This window comes from Ambystoma mexicanum, chromosome 6p (genome assembly GCF_040938575.1).
Source record: "Ambystoma mexicanum isolate Mex_15411 chromosome 6p, UKY_AmexF1_1, whole genome shotgun sequence".
Taxonomy (NCBI): domain Eukaryota; kingdom Metazoa; phylum Chordata; class Amphibia; order Caudata; family Ambystomatidae; genus Ambystoma; species Ambystoma mexicanum.
In genome coordinates this window covers 1530567306-1530594687 of record NC_090935.1, presented here as the reverse complement: position 1 = coordinate 1530594687, position 27382 = coordinate 1530567306, and the positions used below count along the sequence as shown (strand labels likewise).

The following is a 27382-nucleotide window of genomic DNA, read 5'->3' as shown; positions in this document are numbered from 1 at the left end:
TGTCCCTAATACAAGGGAAGAATTTATAATCCGAGCAGGATGGGGACCTCAAGAGACGAGCATTGATATCTGAGATTGGAAAATATCCGCTGTATGACGCCACAATGAATCCTGATTAAGAGCTGAAGTGCAGGGCATGTACAGAGGGGCCTAGAGAGCAGGCATACTGAGTAAAGCTTGGACATCCTTTCTGCGGTGGAGTCTCAGATCTGTGTTAGCATAGGTTTGGACTTTAAAGAATAGGTTTTTCACATGTTTGTTGGGCTTTGCTCAGGACTTAAGTATAGGGTTTTATTTTATATTGGTCACCCTATGGATTCCAGTGCTACCTAAGGAATATGATCCAAATACAAGGGTAGAAACCTTATAATCACTAATTCTGGATGTCCGGACCTTCACCTTCTCGTGTAGATTTTTGTGTTATTAGAATGGGTAGGCGTTTTCCCACCCCACCCCGATCACTGTTATTAATAAAAACAGAGTTGTATTCAAATTCTCTTCTCAGACTCTTGTGTTCACTACTCAAACTACCACAGACCTGATATTGTATCTTAAGAAATAGTATCTTCTGATGACAAGCAAAGATGTCTGGAAATGTACTCGGATACGGCTAATCTTGAGCAGAACACGAGTGAAGAACACTCTGTTCAAACATTGTAAAAGGACATGCATTTACACATGTAATTATCAAAAGTTACTAATAATAATTAAATATTTACATTGCCCAAAACATAGCTATTAACAAAAAAGCCAAAAACGAGGTTTGCATGTTAAAACTATAAAATATGTATTTCTGGACCCAAACCAGGGCTGTTTCAAGTGATTAAAAATGATTACAAATCATGCTCCGAGTTTATTAAAGGGTTTATCTAACTACATCTTTAAGGAAAGTATCAAGAGCTTTCATTAAGAGGCTTTTGCTGTGCCAAAATAAGGTTTAAAAAGAATATATGACTCGACAGTGTTAAAAACCAAATCATTAAGAATGCATAGTAAAAACGCTTTCCTCCTGTTAATATACAGCGCAAAATACAATCAGCTTTATCGGGTGGCAATAGAATTTTGGTCACGGCTGCAGGTGTCATCCGAGGCTGAGCAATGGCGACGTTCAGAACACGCTCCGGAGGGTGGGTAATTACCCCAGCCATGGAGGTATAGCATGCTCAGGCTCTTCCAGTACACTTGTAGGGAGCTGAAATGCGGAATATAGCAGTTTTACAGAGTATAGGAATGAAAGCAAATCTCTCATTCAAAGCTGTATTGACATTGCCCAAGTGCACTGCAAACATCCCATTACACATATGGACGGATATTCATGGAATTTTGCATGAAACCAGACTTCACCATCTGATGCACTGGGTTAAAATATGGAGCTCACCCATACTTTATATTTTTAAGCAAGACTTGTTTGATTTGATGTCTTTACCATGAGCACATTCTCGATCATGGTTTAATAACTTAAAATAGTGGGAAACAAAGCTGGAGCTTAAATATGTATTGGATAGTCCACATGAAGTAAGCGAGAATACTAGATTGTAGGTAAAGCATTCTTTCCAAGCTTGGTTGGCTGAGCTACAAAAAGTGATTTAGAAGCTAAACCCAATTTCGTTTAGATAGAGCCTGTAACTGCAAAAACCCCACACCTGAAGATGAGGTTGAAGATTTTGCTCTTTGCACCTTACACCTCTAGATGGAAAGGATAAATAGGAAATAAATGTTGTCAATTTTGGCTAAATATTTGTGATGATTTATTTAACTTTATACTGCTATGCCCATTGTAAAACATTCTAAGGAAAACTAGGCTTAGATTTATCTTCCAAGTAACAAATAACGAAACTACAAAAGATGCTTTGTTTTTATGTTTATTTACTGAGGACAGTATGTAGGGAGAAGAAGGGAAATGCTGCACTGGATTTGACATTTAAGAATGTTTTGATTGTTATTATTTTCATTGTATCCCTATGCAGGTTGGTTTAAGCAATATTGTTTTGGTGTGCTGGATTTACTAATACATTTGTTAGGACTGATATTACTTATTTTTGCAATGTAATTCTTTCTATGTTGATTGAATTCTGTAAAGTGTATGCGACTGGCATTACATTATTGATTTTTGTATTTTTCATGAAGTTAAACTGTTTTTGATGATGTTTAATGGACAAGATCATATAATAAACAGAAGCAATCAATCACTCCAATTAAATAAATATATCTCTCTTAGTTTATGGTGACACCTGCAATAGGCCAATGTAAATACTGTATAGGTCCTGTGATGCATCTGATGGAATCATCACTGATTCCCTGGTGGTTACCTCCTCCCATATGGCCATGGGACGGCAGCCACTACCTGATCCTGACCCTGGTGGCAGCTATATGAGGGAGGATCACATGGGGGCAGAAAATCTCTGGGGAGATGTCAAGACTTCATTGGGTGAGACATGGTATCCCCATTTTCTCTTGAAAATAACCCTTTCATATACAACACCCTCGTGGCCTATTGTGATACATCCAGACCTTTTCCCATGAAGAATAGGGAAATCACCCTCTTCAATTCCACTCATCAATCATCCAGAACTCATTCCCCATTTAAGACTACTGGAAATGTTTCCTCATGTTTTCCAAAACAATTCTCAAAGGTGAACTTCATTTGCCAGAATGACCAAAACACTGGGACGAAGAAGAGGAATCAAGCAGTGCAGAGCCAGAAAGGATAGAAACCCAGCAATCGCTTTTAGTGGTTGCTTGCAAATACCTGTGCCGGGGAACTTTAAAGGCCTACTGAAGTAGGGAATAAAAGTCTAATGCTGGTGGGAGAGAGATGTGTCTCTCTGTGAAGGTGAAGAAACTGAAAGAGGGTTACTGGTGTGGTGAAGCTAGGCAGCTCATTAACAAAGAAGGGCAAGGCTGCACAAGAAGGACATGCTATGGGAACATCAGGAGCCGGTGAGAGACTCCTAGGCATTCTCAGGTGATAGAGAGCAGCGCTTTACTTACTGGGGCCCAGACAGAAGCAGAAGCGTGAAGTGGATGCCACGAGAGACAAAGGAATCAAGAAGAGGCGGTCACAAGAAGGAAGCAGCAGAGCCGCTTCTCTTGTTGACTGCGGGAGATGCTGGTGGGAGAGTGCTGCGTTTCTCTGTGAAGGTGAAGAAACTGAAAGAGGGTTACGTGTGTGGCGAAGCCAGGCAGCTCATTTACAAAGAAGGGCAAGGCTGCACAAGAAGGACATGCTATGGGAATGTCAGGAGCTGATGAGAGACTCTTAGGCATTCTCAGGTGATAGAGAGCAGCGGTTTACTTACTGGAGCCCAGTGTGACTTGACGAGTACCCTTGGCTGAGTTTCCCCTGTACCCACGTTCTCCTCACCTGAGTTTTCCGAGTCAATGGTTTCTTGCAGTCTGCGATGTGCCAGGTAGTCTCTCTCCTTTTTCTGGTGCGTGGGCCTGTCACGGAGAGAAGCCACTGTGGCCGTTGGGTGAGAACAGCGGCACAGTGACCTCCTTTCCGGGACCAAGCCAGAAATTGCAGGGAAAAACCCGCAAAGGGGAAAAAACCCTGATAAGAGGTGCCAAGACTTGTCTGCGAAGGCCAGTTGTTCACGGATGAAAAAGAAGGAAGCGAAGGATCTCCAACAACTGAAGGGTGGCCACAAGATGTCCAAGTCCAACAATAGCAGCAGGCCTGAAGCGCAGGCGGAGAAGGCAGCAGCTGAGGAGGCTGAAGTGGAGGTCGAAAATGTTCCAGGAATGCACAGCGGAGGAGCACGGAAGAAACCCCACGCTGACTGGACCAAAAAAAGAGCAAGGTAAGAGTACAGGAGAGCGAGAGAGAGCGTTAGAGAGAGAGAGAGAGAGAGAGAGAGAGAGAGAGAGAGAGAGAGAGAGAGAGAGAGAGAGAGAGAGAGAGAGAGAGAGAGAGAGAGAGAGAGACCGAGAGAGACCGCCGGAGAAAAACTGGAACCCCGGAGAAAGTATCCAAGGGGAGTACCCCCTGAGAAATTCCAAAGCGAGGTGCAGAGGAAGAGCGAAGGACCCAGAGTCGAAAGTAAACAACAGAGGGGGGTTGCAACGCAACAACCTGCCGGGAGGCGGGGATTTAAATACTCCCGGCAGCGTTGCGTCCCGCGTTCGGAGCTGCGGAGCGAACACAGAAAAAGGACTAAAATAAACCTCCTCTGCGACCTCTCAAACTCCAACGCGGAAGAAATCGCCAGTCGCGGCGATGGCCGCGACTGCAAGTGACAGTATGCCCCCCCGTAGAGTCCAACCACCCGGGCTTACCCGGGTGCAAGCGATGGAACCTAGCCAACAGCTGAGGGGCATGTATCTGAGAAGCAGGCTCCCAGAAATCCTCCGATACCGGGTAGCCCTTCCATGACAGGAGGTATTCCAACCGGCCACGAAGGAATCTAGAATCGCGAATGGCAGAAACTTCGTATTCCTCCTGGTTGGCAGCAGTGACAGGAAGATACCGGTTGAGAGGCCGGCGATGTGGATCAGAGTAGTAGGGCTTAAGAAGAGAGGCGTGAAAGACCGGGTGTATGCGTCTGAGAGATGGAGAGAGTTTCAGACGCTAGGCAACAGGATTGACCTTGGAGAGAATGGGGAAAGGTCCCAAGAAACGCGGAGACAGTTTAGAAGGTTTTGTCCATCTGGGAAGGAATCTGGTGGACAACCACACCTTGTCCCCGGGTTTCCATGAAGGTGCTTCCCTGCGATGTTTGTCGGCTTCAGTCTTATTCCGCTGTCTACAATCCGTCAAGCTTAGCAATGCACTGTCCCTGGTCTCCTTGACATTTCTTAGCACCTCTTCCGCAGTCGGAGAGTTAGAGAACCTGGGCACCTCGGGCATTAGACAACGCGGGTGAACACCGTAGGTACAAAAAAAAGGGGATAGGCCTGTGGCAGTGTGCCTGGAGTTGTTGTAAACGAATTCTGCAGTAGGGAGCAGAGAAACCCAATTATCTTGACGCTGGGAAATGAAGCATCGCAAGTACTGCTCCAAGGTTGCGTTGAGTCGTTCCGTTTGGCCGTTCGTCTGTGGGTGAAACCCAGAGGAAAGGGCCCTTTCCACTCCCAATCGAGAACAAAGCTGTCCAGAATTTGGAAATGTACTGGCTTCCTCGATCGGATATTATCTTGTCGGGGAGGCCATGAAGCTTGAAGATATCTCGGGCAAATGTCTCTGCCATCTTTGTGGCAGAAGGAGGTCTAGGAAGAGGAGAAAAATGGGCTAACTTGCTTAGAGAGTCCACCGTAACCATGATACATGTGCATGACTCCGACTCAGGAAGCTCCACTATGAAGTCCGTGGAGATGAGTCCCCATGGGCGAGTCGGCATCTCCACTTGAGTGAGAAGTCCTAGGGGCTTCCCTGAGGCATATTTGACTCTGGCACAAGTTGGGCAGGTCTTTACGTAGTTGAACACGTCTCTCCTGATGTTGGGCCAAAGAAATGACCTCGAGATAAGTTCCAACGTGCCATTTCCGCTTCTGTGTCCGCCTAGAGTGAGTCGTGACACCATTTAAGGATCTTCCGGCGCAACGACCCTTCAGGGATATACCACCTCTTCTTGTAGAAGACCCAACCATCCTTGATTTGGAAAGGGGAATCAGCTAAAAAAGAGATATTAGGAGCCTCTTGCGCAACAGCAGCCTTGACCTCTTGAAGAAAAGAACTCACCATGGCTAGGATCTGATTTCTGTGGAACAATGGCTCAGACTTGACAGCTACCGTTTCCAAGTGGGAATCCTTGCGAGACAAAGCGTCAGCCAGACGGTTGAGAGACCCAGGGATGTACGTGATCTGGAAGTCGTACTGCGAAAATAGGTAGGCCCATCTAGCTTGCCTGGAGTTTGAACATTCCATGTCCTGTAAAGCCTTTAGGTTCTTGTGATCGGTGCGAATGAGGAACCGATGGCGGGCACCCATGAGAAGGTGCCTCCATTCCTCACAAGCCAGTTTCATCACCAACAATTCTTTCTCCAGAACCGAGTAGTTGAGTTGGCTGGGAGAAAGAGTCTTGGAGAGATAGGCGACAGGATGCTCCACCTTGTTGAAGGACTGAAGCAACACTGCTCCGACAGCTATAGCAGAGGCGTCTGTCTCCAGAAGAGTTTGGTTGGGATGCTGCAGAATCGGGGCAGAGCAAAAGAGGGTTTTCAGATGACAGAAACCTCTTTCCGCCTCAGTAGACCAGGAAAAGGGATAGGCCGTCTTCTTGAGTAGGCGGGTGATGGGGTATACCACCTCCGAAAAGTTAGGAATGAATCTCCTGTAGTAATTTGAAAGGCCTAGGAACCTCTGGACCTCCCGGACGGAGGTCGGGGCCGGCCAGTCAAGGATAACGTGTACCTTGTCAGGATCCATGGCGATCCCTCCTTCTGATAGAGCATATCCCAGATAATGTACCGACGGTACAGCGAATCTGCACTTCTCCTCCTTGACCAGTAGATTGTTCTCCTTAAAACGCTCTAAAACTCGTCGTACTTGTGCTATGTGTTCTCTCATGTTAGGGGAAAAAAACCAAGATATCATCTAAATAGATGATGACCGAGATGGAAAGCATGTCAGAGAACATTCGGTCCATAAACCTCTGAAACACTGCTGGGGCGTTCACCAAACCGAACGGCATAACCTTATACTCAAATAGGCCCAGAGGAGTACGAAACGCGGTTTTCCATTCTTCACCCTTGGCAATCCGCAACAGATGGTATGCGTTGCGAAGATCCAGTTTGGTAAAAACTCGAGCACCTTGCACCGCCTCAATAATGTCTGTGATAAGGGGCATAGGATACCGGTCACGGACTGTCACTGCATTCAGGCCCCTGTAGTCGATGCAGGGTCTAAGATCGGCGAAATCTCCCTTCTTAATGAAAAACAAAGGGGCTCCTGCTGGAGACTTTGATGGTTGAATGAGAACATTTTCCATGTTGGTATCCAAGTATCTCCGTAGGACTTGTCTCTCGGTTTGGGTGAGAGCGAACATCCGTCCAAACGGAACCAAGGCATTGGGCTCCAGATCGATAGTGCAGTCCTCTGGCCGATGGGGTGGAAGTCTGGCATGGAGGCACTCCTGAAATACCTCAGAGAAGCCAGAGCAGAAATTGGGTAAAGCATGGATACCAACATGGTTGTTGGGAAACACCTTGACTGGCTGCAGATCAGCTCGACCTTCCAGTGAAAAACAGTTGGTTGCGCAATACGGGGAATTGAAACTTATTTGATTTTCGGTCCAGTTGATAAGAGGATTGTGTCGACGGAGCCAGGTAATGCCCAATATGATGGGGAAATGGGCAGCCCTGATAATATCAAAACTCAAAACTTCCTTATGTTGGTTGATCGTCAAGGAGAGATCTTCAATGGTATGGGTGATGGGACCTGAGGACAAAGGCGAACCGTCCACACCTTCCACCTTCTGACCTTCTGCCCGGGGAATCCTACGGAGACCCACCTTGTCTGCCCACAGGGTGTCAACGAAGTTTCCTACCGCGCCACAGTCTAATAGGGCCAGTGTCTCCACCTGATGTTTACCGAGGTTGAGTTGTACTGGAATGACCATCAGCCTGGAGTCTTCCTTGGATTCAGAGGAGGTCACTGACAGAGAGACATAGGGACGATGAAGATTGCTCGAAGACCCTCGGTCGCTTGTCCATACTGACGCCGAGGGTAGTCGTTTCCCGACCTCTTATTGGACAGCTCTGTACAGCCTCTGAGAAGATGTTGATCTGATCCGCAGTAGGCACACAGTCCTTTCTCTCTTCTGCAACGTCTTTCAGCTGCGGACAAGGGCGCCCTGTTGGCACCAATCTGCATGGGTTCTTCAGTAACGATGTTAGTAGAGCGACTAGGGAGAACGGGTACAGAGGGGTCTGAGATATGTCCAGGAATCCTTTGCTTCCGACGTTCAACTCGTCTCTCTTGAAGGCGATATTCTATATGAAGTGCAGCAGAAAGTAGATCTGAGAAAGTAGGAGAACGAGGAGATCTGGCCAGCTCGTCTTTAATTTCCTCCTTCAGTCCTCTTCTGAAAATGGCATACTGTGCTGCCTCGGGCCATCCTGCTCCGGCTGCTTATGTCTTGAAAGAGGAAATATATGATAAAACGTCTAGCGAGCCTTGCCGGACATCCAACAGATCTTCGCAGGCTGTGAAGGAGAGCTCTGGTCGTTCAAAGGTCTGCTTGAGAAGATTCTGAAACCCCGAATAGTCCTGCAAAATGGCGTTTCCACTAGTCACCAATGGGGTGGCCCAGGACAGAGCGTTTCCAGTCATGTTGGATATTAGGAAACCCACCCGGGCCTGATCTGTAGCAAAGGTACGGGGTCTGAATGTGAAATGAACCAGGCATGCTTCAAGAAACTCCTTCACCTTCTTGGGGGAGCCATCAAACTTCCCAGAGGACAGCGCCATGGGTGGCAACTCTGAGGGAGTCGGTTCCCTAGCCGCAACCATTTGTTTAAGCAAAGCATTCTCAGTCTTGACCCCTTGTAGCTCCTGGGACATAGCCTGAAAAGCCTTCCACAGCTCTTGGACCTGTTCTTCAGCTGACATCGTGATACTCTTAGGCGTTGCAATCTGTGACTTGACGAGTACCCTTGGCTGAGTTTCCCCTGTACCCACGTTCTCCTCACCTGAGTTTTCCGAGTCAATGGTTTCTTGCAGTCCGCGACGTGCCAGGTAGTCTCTCTCCTTTTTCTGGTGCGTGGGCCTGTCACGGAGAGAAGCCACTGTGGCCGCTGGGTGAGAACAGCGGCACAGTGACCTCCTTTCCGGGACCAAGCCAGAAATTGCAGGGAAAAACCTGCAAAGGGGAAAAAACCCTGATAAGAGGTGCCAAGACTTGTCTGCGAAGGCCAGTTGTTCATGGATGAAAAAGAAGGAAGCGAAGGATCTCCAACAACTGAAGGGTGGCCACAAGATGTCCAAGTCCAACAATAGCAGCAGGCTTGAAGCGCAGGCGGAGAAGGCAGCAGCTGAGGAGGCTGAAGTGGAGGTCGAAAATGTTCCAGGAATGCACAGCGGAGGAGCACGGAAGAAACCCCACGCTGACTGGACCAAAAAAAGAGCAAGGTAAGAGTACGAGAGAGAGAGAGAGAGAAAGAGAGAGAGAGAGAGAGAGAGAGAGAGAGAGAGAGAGAGACACACACCTCGCCGGAGACCCCGCCGGAGAAAAAGGCACAGCTAGCGCCGCCCAGGGAAGGCGGCGGAGAGAAATGGGAAACAAAGTACGGTGTTCTGAGAAACCGGAACCCCGGAGAAAGTATCCAAGGGGAGTACCCCCTGAGAAATTCCAAAGCGCGGTGCAGAGGAAGAGCGAAGGACCCAGAGTCGAAAGTAAACAACAGAGGGGGGTTGCAACGCAACGACCTGCCGGGAGGCGGGGATTTAAATACTCCCGGCAGCGTTGCGTCCTGCGTTCGGAGCTGCGGAGCGAACACAGAAAAAGGACTAAAATAAACCTCCTCTGCGACCTCTCAAACTCCAACGCGGAAGAAATCGCCAGTCGCGGCGACTGCGAATGACACCCAGACAGAAGCAGAAGCGCGAAGTGGAAGCCACAAGAGACAAAGGAATCAAGAAGAGTCGGTCACAAGAAGGAAGCAGACAGAGCTGCTTCCCTGGTTGACTGCGGGAGAAGCAAAAGACACCAACAAGAGCCAGTGAGTCCAACCAGAGGCAGTGGGGAGCCTGGGGCATTTTGGCTGAGTGAAAGTGGTTAACACACAAGTAATCAAGAAAGAGAGAACAAATTAACGTGATGTAAAAAGGGGGATTATGCAACCACAACAAAAGCTTTCAAGCAAAAGGATATATGTTATGCATATATGCGGAAAACCCAAATCGGATAGTATATCCCAAGGACAGTGTATATGCAACTTTAGGGAAGGGCAAAAGCCCTGTGTGAATATAAGACTATAAAATGTCCTGGCAGGAGAGTATACCAGGCAATCGCAAGTGTGTGAATACAAAAAGCCATGGCAGGAGAGTAAACCAGGCAATCATAAGTGTATGAATACAAGAAGTCCTAGCAGGAGAGTGTACCAGGCAACAGTAACTGTCTGATGTGAAGAGATCCTGAGAGGGAATATCAGGACTAGAAAATAGATGTGTGAACCAGGAGAGGAGAAATAAAAGCCTAGCAGAAAAGCATACCAATTATTCTGGAAATACAATTGCAAAGTCAAAATAAGTTTGTACGTCAATTGGTGTGAGCCTAGAAAGGCACAACAAACTATTCTATGTGAAACTACGGAGAGCCAAGAGGAATGGAGGGGAAGGGAACCACTATCTGGATGAAGGATATCTATCCTCGAAGAATGTTTTGTGTTGGAGCCATGTATTCTTCTTTTGTGAACACTTTTCTAAAGCTCCCAAGGTTAAAGATATTTCCTGTTACACCTTAGAGTTTAGTTTTAGTTTGAGGGTCAGACTAGAACTTTGTACACAGAACAGTATTGGTGTTGACATCCTGACAACCAAAAGCATGGCTAACTTGTGTCCGGGTTTCATTCCTGACTCCTCAAAGCCCACATTTGGAGAACTTCCTGGCTACATTTCTCATGTCATAAGAGCAGCTCTGAGCATGTAAAATAAAGTACTGCCTATAACTGTAATGAACTTGTATATACATTTACAGAAATCCAATCTGGGCATGAAAATGTACACTCTTTTTGATTTTGGATGTGCTGCTCTACCCAGTTTGGAGAAATACTTTCTATATCCTGCCTTTATTTGGCAGGAGATGGTCAGTTTATCAAATCATAGGGATCATATAGGTTCTTCAAAATCTCTAACAAGGCTTTTGTGGAGATTGTTGATAATACAACATCCTGTGGTTGTACTCAGGGTTTTAAGCCAAGGCAACTATGAAACAAAATGTCTTAGCATAATGTGCCAAAGTTGCCCCTTTTAAATTAGCTTGGTAATTTAGCACAGACACAGTCAATGCATCTTTCTTAACATGATTAATACATCCTTTTTACACTATTTGCTATCATATATCACTGTCATTTTCTCTTCAGCTTGCCACTTTTCTAGTGGGAAGTCAGGTAACCAACTTCTAAGGTTTTAGCCAACAGCCAATCATAGCTAATGACTTTCTCCCCCACCCCTCAAACTAGGCATCATTTCAAACTATGCCAAGGCTATAACTTTGCCCTTTGTTTATTCTGACAAAGCGGTATTTCAACAGAGTCTCTAGTGGTTATTGAATAGTTCTAAACTTGCAACTGTATTGTCACTGAGATGAGGATGAGGGAAAATGGGCATTTAAGCTTAAGCTGAAAGGCTTGTGATCGCTCTCTATTCATGTATGAAGTATCATATCCTTAACCGCCCACCAATGTTACACATGGATCAGGAAGAGGTTGATGGTTGAATTTACTTCTGATACTTTGAATGTGGGCTTAGCTGATGAATAACTTGAAGTATGTCCAATAACTTTTCTTAGCAACATTTTAATTTCAAGATGTAGGATCTTCTCCCCCATACAATCAGAGATGTAATGTAGAGCTTCCAGATACAGGTCCCCTCATACTACATCTTCTACACCTACTCTGCCATATTCTGCCATCTCTGATCTTTGTGTTAACATCTTCTAATAGATGCTAATACAAATGTGCATCTCTTCAGCAAAAACATTACCTTGTATACTCCTCATGTCTGATATTAAATCCTTTAGGTCATCTCTAACTGTTTTAGATCTTGGGGATGGAGCATGGTATTGTTTACATTTATCAAACATGGGGGGTTGCTTTTACCTTCCCAACACCGCCGCAGAATAAGTGATGAGATGGCTGTTCACCCCAGAGAGTTTAAAACCTAGGACTAGAGAAATACCTAGCCAGAGCACTCCCCTCTTTCTACTCCTAGTGGTACAAAACGTTGGAAAATTGAAGCATTGATCGCAATTAAGGGATAGGTTTGATGATGACCACATTTTCCCTAATAAGATTGTGTCATATAATCCAAAATAATGTTCCCAATCCAAATCCCAATTCGTAGTCAATGTACCTGAAATCTTCAAGGTTAAGGTTGTGATTTCCTAACCAGTCTTATTTACCTGTGGCTCACTATATTTGGTTTCATCCACTACTCACTTAATGCTTAGAACATTTTCTGAAGCTTCTATATTTGAACTTATGTTGCCAGGGTTATTTGAAGGAAACAGGCCTGCACATGTTCACAGTATCTTTCCTTAAATAGCACCTTCCTCTGATGATTTCTCATTGATTGCATGATTTTGTTTTACCAAATTGTAAGCACTTTGATATTTGACTACTAGACACTTTTGAAAGTCAATCATAGTCAATCATTGATTGATGGGTCCAGTGAAGCAAATCCTTTAGGGGGAACAATGCTCTACATTGGATTACTTTGTGATGAAGTGTTTCAAAGCGCCCCATATGACTTCACATGAGACTGAAAGTCACACACACCTGTGTTCAATAAGGCAATGAACACATTTCTTCTTCCATGAGTTGTAACCGTCAAATGAATGTTTGGAAAGTATGGGGATTTGACTTTGAAATACAACATAATACGTACATGCAGGGGTAACTGAGTGGTAACTGAGGTCATGTGTGTTTTCGTCCTGATATTATTGCCCACTCTCTTCATAATGCACAGTCTCCCGATCGCTCAGTCATTGGAAACATGTTTCTAACGATATTCAAACCTTTAATACTGTTGGGATTAAACTGATGCATTAATTTAGCATATGGGGCAGTATAGTGATAGTTCTCATGTTTCCGTTCCTTTTGCATGGGGTGAGATGTTTTTCTTTACTCCATACTATGTTGCTTGTAAGATGGGTTTGGGTGCAACTACTCCATGTCATCCTCAAGATTGGGGTAGCTGATTGCACCTTTTGAGTATTTAGCCCCAGCGACTTCACAGAACTTAATAACATCACCACAGGGGTTTCAAAGCCTTCAGCCTTCTCCATCAGGGACGGCAACATCTTATCCAGTAGATCCCTGTATGTTTTAATATGCTCATCATAATTACAATGACCAAACATCTACTCACCTAAGAAGTCTTACTGTTCATTTTTTATTTCTGATCTTCTTCCTACTCTTTTTCTTACCTTGTTTGGTTTAAAGTTGGTGCTAGTTAGAGCACTCGTAAACGCAAGGGTCAATTCCAGTGATACATTAGTCTGAGGGCAAGAGCCTAGTGTTAACTCGTAGCTCTGTTCACCTATATTTGAACTTGAAGTAAAGCATGTGTTCAGCACAGTGTTTTCCTTTGTAAACCTATTTCATGATAAACACCTATTTGTTTATAAATGTCCTTGACCCAATCAGTTTGGATCTTGCCATTTCTGTGTGAGCAGTATCCTCAAGTGAAAAGCATGCTCTTCCCTAGCATGAAATTGAAAAGAGGGATTGATTCTTGGATTGAACATCTGGTGGCAGGTGTGTTGACTTCTTCTCCAACTATGAGGTGCAACCATAGGTGTCTTCTGAAACAGAGTACTCCTGAAAAGCGCAGTAATAGGTGATACCTGATACATGCCTACATACAGGATGCGTGCAAGCCGTATGCATATGTAAATATTCACAATGTTGCAATATATTTATTTCTCTAAGGATGCCTATACACCCAGATTCCACTTTTCAGGTACTCCTTTTCTAAAATTATGGATCGCTTAGGTCCTCTGTCCCAGCATTCCCATCTTTCATTGGGCACTAATGGAGTGTCAGATGTCACAGCCATGTTATCCTCCCATCGAAATCCTAAGGCTGTCTGAATAAAGATCTATATATATATATATATATATATATATATATATATATATATGTATGAATATTGTACATGGTTACTCACTGATTCAAGCCTACATCCCTTTTGTGGGTAATTCCTATGCTCCCCAAATTCTGTTTGATGTTGTGCAATGTAGTCAGGAACCCTCATAACTGCTCTTTGTTCCCTTCTCTTTTCTCATAGGGGTATTTCAAAAGAGTACAGAATGAGTGCACCAGATTGTCCATCATAGAATGATAGCTGTCAATCAGAAAACATTTGATGTGGTTATTCTAGATTTTGAGAGTGAGATAGAGCTAGATCGGCATATGCTACACCGGTTACAGCTCGTTGTGCCATAAAAAATACATCTGTTCTGCAGCCACCCTTCAAAAACATCAACAGATAAGTAGTGGTCTGCATATCCTGAACATGTAGTTGCAAAAAGCAACTCATCCAGGCCTGTCCAGGCATATATATAGTTTTCATTTTAAACAAAATAATTTCCACAAATATCACACTTCAGTTACAAGCCGGAAAATGCATTAATATCAGCAAGGCATCAGGCCAGGGCTCATTTTAAATAAATAAGTACATTACACAAAGGAAACGACATATTTGCACTTACGTGCAAAAAGGTCCGCTTCATGCAATTTTTGTCATTTGCACTACAACGTGCAAAAGGGAGATGTAAATAACAGAAACAATCAACTGCACAGCTTCCTTTTGCACTAAACAGTGTACATTGAGAAAAACGCTGCCTGGTAATTAGCATTTACAATGGATTCCTATGGAATTCCGCAGCTTTTTGCTGGTGGAAAAAAGCAAGTGGATTCCATAGGACTCCATTGGTTTTAAACCAGCATGAAAATGTCATGCTGGCGGAACATCAAGTGCTTTTTAGAGAGGAAAGGGAAGGCAGAAATATAATTCCTGCTGTGTCCCTCCCCCGCCTTCAAAAACCACACAAAATATGCTGAACATATATAAAGGTGGTAAGACAGGCGTACCACCTTTCTTTATGCCATGGATACTTGCAAAATGACCCCCTATGAAGGTTGCTTCCCCACTGCATTATGCTGCTCCTTGTGGACATGCCAGTCTTCAACAGCAAAAGCAATGTATATTTTTAACAAGAGATGTCAGTGCCAAAATGTTGCTATGGTCTAGTCTCCTAATCATTTTTCACTCTAATTTTCTTTTCCAGAAACTCCCCTCAGTCTTATAGGCATTATACAAAATCTGTAATTAATATATGTACCTAGGCACTCTGCGCAGGAAACTCTAATTTAAACCAATCACGGTATAAGTCCATTGCTGGATCCCCTAAAATGTTATCCACTGGCACCAAAAAAAGGCCACAGGATTGTTATCCCAGTTTACCAGCCCATTCTCCCTTGCTCCGGGCTCCATCACATGGCAACGAAAAGCCTTCAATCACAAATATTTCCAGATTTGAAGCTCAAAACTACAGCATATTGGGCCTCATTCCGAGTTTGACAGAGCAGTAAAAAGGGGTGGCCACTTTTTGGGGCGGTAATGGAATTACCGTGTTTGGCTTTAACATGGAGGATTTACCTAATGCTGGAGGTACATCCTGCACTCTAAAGCCAAAAATCATTAGAATTACCACCAACAGTAATTCAGCCAAAAATCCCATGGACTCCCTAAAATTGGATCCAACACCGCCCTACCACCACTTGTAATCCTCAAACACCGCTTAGTAATCTTCCCTTTGTGTTGTGGGTTAGCCTCACTAGCTGGCAAGTTCACCCATCCATGGCCAGTTTTGCTTCCGAAATATGTTTTTTGCGCTCATCATGCTCTGCAAACTTCTGGAACAGGGGTCACCAACCTGCAGCTCTCTGGATGTTTTGGATTACAACCCCTATAATCCCTCATCATCGGCTAAATTTATAGGGCTGGTGGGAGCTGCAGTCCAAAACATCTGGGGAGCGAAGGGTTGAAGACCCCTGTCCTAGAACCATAGTTCTTTAATTCTGGAATCTATAAACTGGATTCCCTTTGAGAGCAGTGGTACTATAGCACCGCTATCATAGGAAATCCAGTATTGGCGTGCTGAGTAACCAATGCTACTTGTCATTATTATCCATAATATGGTACTTGATTCTGATGGGTTAGGAGGTCCGACACAATCAGAGTACCAAACCCATGTCTCACTGCATCGTCCTGTTCCCAAGGCAATATCATTGTGCTTGTGTTATCCTCCTGCAGTGCTTATTGTGCCGGTGTTTGCCGGTGGGCAACACAGCACTCTTTTTTGGGCACCGGCATTGACACGGGCTACCCCAATGCGGGGGGTCTGCTATCACTGGTCACTGACTGTCTCTGCTCTGCCACAAAGTGCCACCCTGAACCCTGACAGATACCTGGCCTGCAGGCTGCAGTGCTGATGTGCAGCCTGTAGGTCAGCAGGTCACAGCGGAATGGGCGTGGGCATGATTGTCTAATGTCTCGTGAATGTATTGACGTGCATGGACCATGCCATGCATGTCAGCCAGGCAGGGCCAGGGACAGTCGCAGACTCAGTGAGTATGACCACACCCTGCCGCTGGGCTGGTGCGCATGGGCAGGCAGTGCAGGTGGGCCACACTGCACAAAGCAAATTCAGGCAGTCGGTGCACGCAAGTGTTTTTATATTCCGGGCCCGTCCTAAAGGCAGCACTGCAGTGGTTACCGGCAGCCCATCCTCCGGCTCCAGCTCATTCCCATGAATGCTCGGATCATTGAAGCCAGGTCAGCCCAGGTGAGCGCGAGTGTGTTTGGTGACCCTGACCCACTGTAGAGGTCACAAACAGAAATCAAAGATGAACTTGCAGAATGATCTTGCTGGGAACACGAGAGAGTTGGCCTCAAAGAAGGGCAACCGCCAGACTTGAACAAGTTTTTCAATTTAAAATACCAACTTTGAGTCTGCAGAACTACTCTCAGTTAAATTACCACTAACGCCTAACCAAACTGCCACCCTTCACCTAATTTACAGACCTCCCAGTCCAGCATCTTCCTTTGCTGACAAGATTTCCACCCTACTTCTTGATAAATCTAAAACTAACTCGCAAATTATTCTCCTCGGGGACCTTAATCTGGGATTTTGTGACCCTAATGACCCCACCACCATTGGCCTTGCTAATACTTTAACAGACTTCGGTTTCACCCATCACATCCAAGAACCTACCCATACTAAAGGGAGGACACTTGATTGGCTAGCTGGCACCAACTGCAACATTAGCGTACTCTCTAACACACCATGCGTATGGTCAGACCACCATATCATTACCTTTAATATTGAAGCAGCCCCACGCTCTCTTTCAATGATGGTGTCAGCCCTCACCACTAGAAATAAAAGGGATATAACCAGAGAGAAACTACTCCCTCTATTACTCCCCTCTCTTAACAAAGTTACACACTCCTGCTCGGATCCTACAATCCTAGCGGACACATACAATTGCGTGATGCTCTCAGCTCTAAATTCAATCGCCCCCATCAAACTCAGGAAGCCCAAACCACATGCACATCTCAACTCTTGGTTTACACCTCAGCTAAGAGTGCTCCGCAAAGCTAAACGCTACGCGGAAAATCGCTGGAAAAGTCCTCTGTCGGATGCACACAAGGATGGTCTCATCCTAGCCTCCCTTAACTATAAAGATGCCATCTTCCATGCTAAAAAGGAGTCTTTCAACAATCGCATCATGCAAGCAGACTCAAATACTAAAGAACTTTTCAAGATCCTAAAGGAACTTGAATCTCCCGCCACCCCTCCTGACACCTGTGTTAAAGATAGCAAATGGTGCGCAAACATCCAGCGGGCACTTCTGAATAAAATCTCATCCCTTTAAAGACAAACAAAACTGTCTGAAGTCAGACAATTGTCCAACCACCCCATTAAGGGCTGTCCCCTTGGTCCCACCCAACCTCAAACCTTTTGCCTTCTCGCCTCTCGCTTTCTCTGAGGTGGAAGACATCATCAATAGAATCAAACCTTGTAACTGTCAAGGCGATTCCTCCCCTGCTCCCGTTATCAAGGAATCTGCTCATGACTTGGCCCGTTCATCACAGCCTTTATTAACTCCTCTTTTAAAACAGTTATTGTCCCAGAAAACCTCAAGGACGCATGGGTGATCCAACTGCTTAAAAAACCATGCTTAGACCCAAGCATACCTACTAACTATAGACCTATCACCACCATCCCTTTCATGCTTAAAATACTAGACCATGCTGCATACCTGCAGATTCAAGACTATTTGGAATCTAACAATCTCCTGGGTCTAAGACAATCTGGCTTCGGTCCCAGGCATGGGACCGAAACGGCTCTGATAGATTTGAAAACTGAAATCAAAGTCTTGAAAGACAATGGGAAATTAGCCTTGCTATTACTCCTAGATTTTTCCGCGGCCTTTGATTTGGTCAATCACCAAATCTTGTGCCAGCACCTCCGTTCTGCTGCCCATTTGTCTGACTCAGCCACTGCGTGGATCAGTTCCTTTCTTAGTAACAGATCCAGGAGGGTCTTCTCCCCCTCTGCAGCCGCTGACCCTGCTCCGATACATTGCGGTGTCCCTCAAGGATCTTGCGTGTCACCTACACTCTACAATGTGTTGACTAAACCGCTCTTTGATGTGCTTGATTATCTGGGTGTCTCTTACACTAATTATGCTGATACTCATCCCCATCACAGGTGACTACACAGTTGACACTAAGGCACTGAACGACGTATATCTGGTCATCCAGTCTTGGATGGCCCAACACGAACTTTGCCTCAATGATGACAAGACGGAGCTCCTTATCCTGGGCTCCACTCAACGTCTTAATAAATTAGATCACTCCTATCAGTCTTTCATCATAGACGGCAACGTCATTAAGGTCTCAATGGACACAAAAACATTTGGTATCTATCTAGACGCCACTCTGTCCCTGTCGCGACAAACTAACGCAGTCAGATCAGCATCTGCACATACCTGTAAACTTATTGCAGCCTGCAGACCTTTTCTGACTACACCTAATAGCATCACCTTAGCCAGAACTCTCATCATGTCTAAAATTGACTATTGTATTGCCCTCCATTTTATGGACTAGCAAGGTGAACCTGAATAAATTGCAAATCACGCAGAACAATGCCATCACAGCGGCATTAAACATTCCTAGAAACCAACACATCTCTGAATTCAGAACCAATCTACATTGGCTCCCTGTCAAGCAGAGAATTTCTTTTAAAACACTTGCGCTTACCAACAAATGTTTGGCCAACAAGGCCCCCCCTACCTATCTAACCGTCTTTCTCTCCACACCTCCACCGACCTCAAAGAATTGCTCAGACACACAGCCTATCGATACCCAGATTTAAACTTCAAAAAGCTGGGGGTGCGAGCTTCCCTGTCTTGGCATCTAAGCTGTGGAACTCTCTTCCCACTACCTTCAGATCCAAGGTTTCATTTAATTCCTTCAAACAGAAAACGAAATCATGGCTCTTTGCTCATATCTGACTTAGTCCTTGATCTCAGTAAGCGCCCCAAAGTTACTCTGTCGCCTGCTTAGCTCTTTGGTTCTACCAACTTATTGTAAATTATGCCTTGCTTAACTTATGTTGCCGCCATGATAACTTGCTTTGTTCATTCTGACTCTGTAACACTCTGATACTAATTCACACATTATTGTATGTACTTGTAACTGTTATAGCGTGACCCAATCTCACGTCCATTGTAAATTTATGTAACCGCCTTTAATTTTTCCCGCCCTGATGTCTTTGGGCCTGGTGTGCGCTACAAATAAATACAATACAAATAAAAAATCCTGGCACGACCTTCAATGCTCTCTCTATCTGCTGTTTATTAAAGGGCCTGCCACCTATTTATTTTACAGTGAACAAATGAGCTACTACTGATAACAGTCATCTCATCCAGCAGGCAGCCGAGAGACACCCACCACCATAAAGACTACATGATCCATAGCAGTGCAGGCTGTCCTTTAGTTGAATCATTGGGACAACGCACTGCAGGGCCCTTCCTGCAGCCCAACAGGACCAGCAGCTGACAGATACTCACCACCGTAAAGGCTGCATCTATAGCAGTGCACTGTGCAGGCCGCCCTTTAGTTTATGGCACAACGCACGCACTGCGTGGGCCCTTCCTGCCGAACATGACCGTGTACTATATACATTTGGCTTAGTGCCCATTGTCCCGCTATAAAAGCATCAAACAGTGTGGCCCTCATTACGACCCTGGCGGAGAGGGGTTTACGCCAGCGTAATGCATGGCGTACCTCTCCACCAGATTAGGACTTTCCGTAGCGCCATGGCGATTTTTCCGCCCGGATTTTCCGGGCGGAAAAATCCATGGCGCTACGGGTCCCCTCGTTAATTACGCCACCGTATTCTACGGTGGCGTAATTAACGCCTTCCCCACTCCCATTATACCCTATGGGGCAAAAATGGGAATGGGGAAGGGTAAATGGGGATTGGGAACTTACCGCCCCGCCAAGGTCGGAATGGGGCGGTAAGTCCGCCAACCCCCATGGCGGAGTTGGCAGCTCTGCGCCATGGTCCATGGTGCAAATTGCACCATGGACCTCCGCCAGGGTCGTAATGAGGGCCTGTGTGTTCTGGTATGAAGCTCCCTCTTTCTGTTCGGTCTAAAAAGGCACTGGCAGACCACCGAAAATGTCCCCCATTGTCTGCCTGGGCAGTGGGCAGAGCAGTCGGGCATGACGCATGGCCACCACACGGCAAAGCATAAGGATTGACTCACAGACACTAGGGTTGGGTGACAGCGGGTCCCAGCTACCCGGTAGACGGTGCAAAGAGTGGGAAACCATTGCAAACTGCTGGTTATTTACAGGCTGGTTTCCTTAATTAGGTGAATGTAATTTTTGTAAAATCACTCACCCACATTGGCTTCCGTGGAGAAGACTTGTTATCTCTTGTATTGTTATATTATGCTCGCATCCTATTTATGTATGTGACTGTAACCATCAAAATCACATGCAACGCGCCCAGATATCTACGGGTTCGATACGCTTTAAAAATTAATTAATAAATAAACAAACAAACTTAAGTCTCGGAACCGATTTACAAATCGTTTTCAATGGGATTAGCACACCATTACAAAACGCATTTGTAAATCAGACCCATTACTGTCCTCTCCTCGAGTTATATGTGGGTACCTCCGTGGCCGTGAAATCAAGACTGCGAAATGATACCAAATCATTTAGATGAGCAGTGGTGGAGCTTGAATTTTGCATTGCATGCAGAGATCAGCGGAAAGAAATGTAAAATACAATGCATACATGTTCTCTTGAAGGTCGATTCCATCAAGGACACAGTGAGGCTTTTAAAACGTATGCAGTGCAGTGCCGACGAGTGACCGTAAAAAGATTGATCAGGCAGCCTTGCCAGCTAATAACATAACCCAGTGCCGGGCGGTCTATTGCCCATTTAAACTCCCGAGTGAATTCTAGGGCAACTCTGTAGTGTTGTGCAGCACGTGTTCTTTCGAAAGGCTGCCGGGACTGTGCCTTTCAGTGTGCATGCTGTGTCACACACATTCTCAACGATCTTAGCATCTGCGGCATGGGGTCCAGCCGATAGCTTCCCCTCGACCCCTTTAGGGGTGGAAGTTGGAACGACTGTGCATGTGGGCGAGCCAAGCTCTGGCATGGTTCTTCTTTACTTGAGGCGTTATTCAATTTCTTTTAGTTTAGTTTTTTTTTTAATATGAGTGGGGCTACGTCTTCTCTATTCTATCAGGGTAGCTGTATTTCCCTCAGAGCGGCTGCACCTGCGTCTCGACTGTTTTTATCAGTAAGGGTCTATCGAAAGTAGTCTATCAGTGAGGGTGTCCTGTGCCATCAGCAGTGCTTTAAATGGGCCAGTCCTACCCAGCCCTCAGTAGCTGCACTTCTTATTTTTGAGCATTTGAGTACCTGCACTTATCAACACCTGAAAGAGAATACAAGTACTCAGGGCAGTTGGTGCCCAGGAAGAAACACCAGAATGTGCCTCACCCCACCCTGACTGCACATGTCACTCCCAAACTACACCTCTGTGTAGTGAGACAAAACCCCTCCTCTTGAATAAATAATTGCTATATTTATGAATCTAGTTTCATTACGTTGCAATGCAAGTACTTTGCAGAAGAATTCTAATGTGAAAACACAGCTGTTGCTGCCAGGTAAGTAGGTTTTCTGTCACCTGCTCTTAGGGAAGGCCTTGCCTGAAGGCAGTTTCAAACTGTCCATACTGGCACACTGCAGTGTGGCCAGCCTACCGGGCTCCGAGGGCCCACTGGCTCTGTGTTGCAGGTGTTCTGTTTGTACCACCTCACTTGTGTTTCACAACCAAGACTAACCATATGAATTATTTTCTCTTGGAAGGTTATCATTCCAAGATGGACTGTCTGGTACACTCTTATTGTACTCTTTCAAAATACCTCTATGAGAGTGGGAAAGGAGACACAGAACCAGTATGCTGTATGCTTTGCATTAAATCTCAGAGCATTTTCGGACTACAACAGTGATCAGAGGTATATACATTTGATAAACAAATCTGTGATAACAAGGATTGTATGTGTGAATCTCTAAATTCATAACAATGCATGGCTTGGTGCTCACATCACTGTTCACAACACTCACCCTAACATTAAAATATTTGTAACCATAAACGATACATACTCATTTGGACAACTACGTTTTTTGGCTGCAAGAATAAAATGGCTGCAACATCAGCCACTCAAAAGGGGTACACGGGATACTTTGCTTCTTGTTTCTGAAGAATTTTAGATGAGGAAGGGCTAGGTCTCAGTGTGAGCATGCCTAACCCCCAATACAGAAGCATCCTTTGGGAATGAAATCTATAGACCAGACAGGATACCATAAAAATGCATGGAAAGGCTACACAGAAAGGATTGTACCTCTTACAAATTTTAGCCTGACCAGTAATAAGTTGATGAAGCATTTGAAACAAAACTAGCTTCTAATGAATGGTAAAGGATACAGAGTTCCTCAGCCACTACCTCCTCACAATTACGCAGAGCTTGGGTGTTATTTCTGAAAAAACGAGAAGGCCCATGCTTTATCTAACACAGCTGGCATTAGCATCTCTTATTAGTGCTGGCCTGCAGTTAGTGAAAATCATGGTGTGGCAGTGTAGGAAGGGCGTTTGGCCTGGTGGATGTACAATTTGAGGCAACATCTTTGATTGCTTTATGCGTTCAAGTGTGGGCACAGTACTATATTCTTGTCGGAGCCACATACACAATACATTCCAGTATGCTATGGTATGGACATTGGACACAACAGACAAAAACAGGCATATGTGCTGTTACATACGGGCGTACCACATAGACACCTTTAACTAACAGGGTGGTGGCGTGTGCAGCGCACAACACATTGCTGCACACATATCATTGCATTGATTTGCCATGGACTAATGTCTGCATGGTGAAACACAATAAACTCTACTTTCCTAAAGAAGGTGCCAAGTGACATTGAGTTGCCATCTGATGTGCGCGGTAGGCAGTGGCTGGCTTGTTTAGAAAATTAAAAGTCCTTTGATGCTGAGCGGATGCATTTAGTCCATGTTCCAAAGCAGCCACTAGAATACATAAGCAAGAAAATGATAGTTAACCTTTACAGGGATGCGCCATTTGTCACTAAAAAGTTATACACCAAATAAAACATTTAAAAAGAAAAAACATGGCACTTGGTGCTTTTTTGTTTGGTTCTATGTTCAATGTGTTCATTTATTCTCAGGGTGTTCATTTATTCTTTAATCAGCTTGAGGTTAAATAAAAAAGTGTTTTTAAGGTTGTCTCAGATTTTGTAATTACTGCAGCATCTGTTCACTTTCATTCAATCAAACATATTGTTTTAACTACAGCCTATTATTTTCCCTAATGTACTTCAAAACCAAAAAAACATCCTCCCACATTTTACAAAATTGACAAATAAGATAATGTCCACAAGTTCTCTACTATTTTATCAAATGCATTATTACTTCTAGGACAACAAGTATGGTCCAGACAAATATGGTTTAGAAGTGTGTTCAAATGCACACTTTTGCCTCTGGGGGTGCCAGAACCACTAAACCTACCATAACAATTGTTTTCCAACTTTAAAGCATTATACTTCCTGAGCCCATGTGTGCTCCTTCCCCATCCATCCCACTACTAGCCTGTGCCAGCAGTTGCTGCAGCGCCAAACATGTGACATGAAGTACCAGCAGTGTGATGGGCTGCTGGTGGGCCGATCTAGTACTGAGCCGGTCCGGGCCGCCTGCACTGCGGGCATCGCATACCGCCACTGGGACTGGCATTAGGGAGGCAATATTTGTTTGTGCCCTGGCACTTATTTTTTTTTTACAAATTAAGCACTGTCCACCTGGCATCCTATCTATAACCTTTTCTATTTGGTCAACATCTGATGAGCCTATAAAATCTTCAGGGAACCCATTTTCTTGAAGCGCTGCCACATGGAAAATCCCATTTGTTTCACTGCCAATTTGACAAAAAAGCCTGTTTCTCTAAATTCCTGTCTGCTATTGGTCATTTATGCCTGTGACCAACCTCTTGACATTGTAGATCAGGAGGTGTCCAATGAGTTTACAAATGCAGTGAGATAGTAATTTACAATACCCTCTAGTAATATGATAATGCACACCCCTGACACTGCAAACTTAAACTTTTTTTGTATCTACCATGTTATCCCGTGACTGTTTGCTGCAGTATGCCTATATCCAGCCAAGAGCCAGGGACAGATGGTTCCACCGGTCACAGAAAAGTGCCATGACAGTGTTGTGATTCATTTTAACAGGAAGAAATCAAGCCTTTGACTCCACCTATTGCCAGGCGGTTCCTGGATGCCAATGACGATCTGGGGCCAGCGCCGTATGATCCAATGTAAGTGCAATAACATTTTAAACATTTTAATTTACACTGAAATGTTCAAGCAATGGACACAGAACGGTACTGAGACATGGCAATCTTAAGAAATGATGCAGATGTGCTACACAATCAAAAGATCAATTATTTTGCTAGAGAAGCAGCTCTTACTGACAATTTGAATCAAAACGATGGTGACTCATTTGCATACTAGCTTTTGGTGGTTACGCAAAGGTTATATATGAAGACCTTAGATACTCTGGCAATGGATATTTGCTTTCATACTTTTGGCATATGGTTGTGTTTTAGCTGCTTTCCGCCATCTTTGACTGCTCACCGCCATCAGGCAGGACTTTCTCTAAGCACTTGCATAAAAAAGGCTGTGTGAATGGGCCAGCTTTTTGAAAGCAATGGGCCCCATTACGACCCAGGCGGTAAGGGGTTTACGCCAGCGTTAGCTGCGCCGACCCCTTACCGCCAATTACGAGGTCCCTTAGCGCCATGGCGCTTTTAACACCTGCTTTTAGCAGGTGTTAAAATCCATGGCGCTAAGGGACCATGGAGTTAATTACGCCACCGTAATTTACGGTGGCGTAATTAACGCCTTCCCCACTCCCATTATGCCCTATGGGGCAAAAATGGGAATGGGGAAGGGTAAATGGGGATTGGGGACTTACCGCCCCGCCAAGGTCGGAATGGGGCGGTAAGTCCGCCAATCACCATGGCGTAAACGTAGTTTACGCCATGGTGGTAAAGTCACGGCCCAGGCGGTAACTTACCGCCTGGGTCGTAATGAGGCCCAATGTATCGAGTGTGTAAAGGAGAGTAACAAGTGGGCACCACCTAGTATAAAATGTAACATGAAACCATTTTAAAGGGTTCATTTGGTCAGAAATTGTATTGGCCCAATCGATCGGGCATGTATTTTAGAGCATACATAGACCGTTCATAAATAAATGTCCAATGCAACTTACCCGAGTTGTTCTCACTTTGACACATGCGAAAACGATGGATCAGGCCCACCATCTTGTGCTACTCTTATCCGTTGATCCATCGCCCTAAGTTCAAGTGACCTCCCAGCACTAATTCAGATCACCCGCCCCTAATGCTGACATCACTAGATGTTCATGATGAGCTCCACCTATTTTAATTATGTTAGTGGTCAGAGTTGTCAAACGTACCCTGTCATCACCAACGTCATAACATTATCTGACAAAGAACCAGGAACAAAAACATAAACACAAGAGACGCAAAACTTTTTTTCTTTTCACAAACATGATTAAAACAGTTTCTTTTTTACAAAAACAGCAATAGTTGGGAGAGTAATAAGTACTTTTAATTTTGACATAATGCTGAAAAGAGTTAATTAAGTTCACAAAAACATGGGTAACGTTTTCCAATAGGTGTTATAGCTAGCAAACATTGCATGGTTCTCATTTTTTGTTTAACTGTGAACAGTGATCTTAAAATGCTGATTCCGCTCATCAATCGACTAATCCCAGTCTTTGCATTTGTCACAGAAAGTTATTATCTTCCATCACTGATTTCTTATCTGTGCACATGGGATTCCATTACAGAGTAGAAATGAGTGGTTTAAATTTCAAATGCAACACTTTCGCATCTGCACATTTTCAGAACCTATAGGCTGCTATGGTGCTTCTTGTTACTGCAGCCACAAAAGACAGATTGGGGTCTGGGGATTGTCCCAGATAAGGGTTATCGCAGATGCATTTTTGATGATTATTGTCCAATTACGGTTGAAGAAGCAGTCCACCGGTAAACTGTACCCATGACAGGCGCACATCAGTATAATATACCTATGGAAAGTCGAGAATGCAAATCTATATTTCAGTACCCAATTTATAATTGTGTATACACAGTGCATATTTATTTTAACTATCAATTAAAGTTACATTTAACATGTACGATGTCTATTATTTGCGTCAAATTGAACACAACGTCACTCATGTAGTATACAGCAGCATTGCCATCCTCAATTGCATAAATATTATTTAAAACTTTGCTTACATTGTGTCTTGTGTTTACATTCTCCCTATGTGATGGATGACCAAATGCTTCGAAAGACAAATCTCAGTATTAGAAACTTAACTTTCTTACATTAGCTTTAAATATAGTGAATCTTATCAATTCTTTGTGGATAGTCGACACATTTTGTCCTTCAAATTGTTAGTGCGGTAGATTCAAGGTCAAATAACAATGCGACCCTTCATCCAGCATTCATAGCGTGTCAGAGAGAGTTTCGTGTTGTGAAAACATGCCACAAAACTGAACAATATCAATGGCAAGCTGTGCAGTGAAAAGCAATGAAATATTTCAAGTATCCCACATATGAAAACATATTCTTTCAAACATGAACCTTGGGGAGGTTCCGACAGGCTTGGATTTCCCTATACTTCAATAAGGCAATGCCTGAAAAAAATCCTAATTAATAGTGTGGAGCAGCTTTTTTGGCCAAAGTGTGCCACTTCTTTTCTGAAATAAACAGAATTTGAATACACATCAGGAAAACAGGCTTTTGCATCTTGAGCCAAATACAATGACTATGTCAATTCTGTCAATTGGTTAAATAATGCCACTATTGGGACTATGCAACCTATTTCAACAGTACTCTATGCACCTAGCACTCAACACCTGATAAGTATGTATTGCTGTTAGCTAAGTAGCTATTCACTACCCACCAACAGTGCAGATAAAATATTTACAGACTCATTTCAGTAATCATACT

The 27382-nt window shown here is 44.4% G+C and overlaps 1 protein-coding gene across 1 annotated transcript in view; it reads left to right on the top strand.

The window, feature by feature from the left end:
* The window catches only part of LOC138510613 (coiled-coil domain-containing protein 17-like), a 377034-nt gene that overhangs the window by 220654 nt on the left and 128998 nt on the right, over positions 1 to 27382 (top strand). The window contains exon 9 of the mRNA XM_069626398.1: positions 24569 to 24654. Within this exon, the coding sequence (XP_069482499.1) occupies positions 24569 to 24654 (86 nt within the window). The remainder of the gene's footprint in view (positions 1 to 24568; positions 24655 to 27382) is intronic.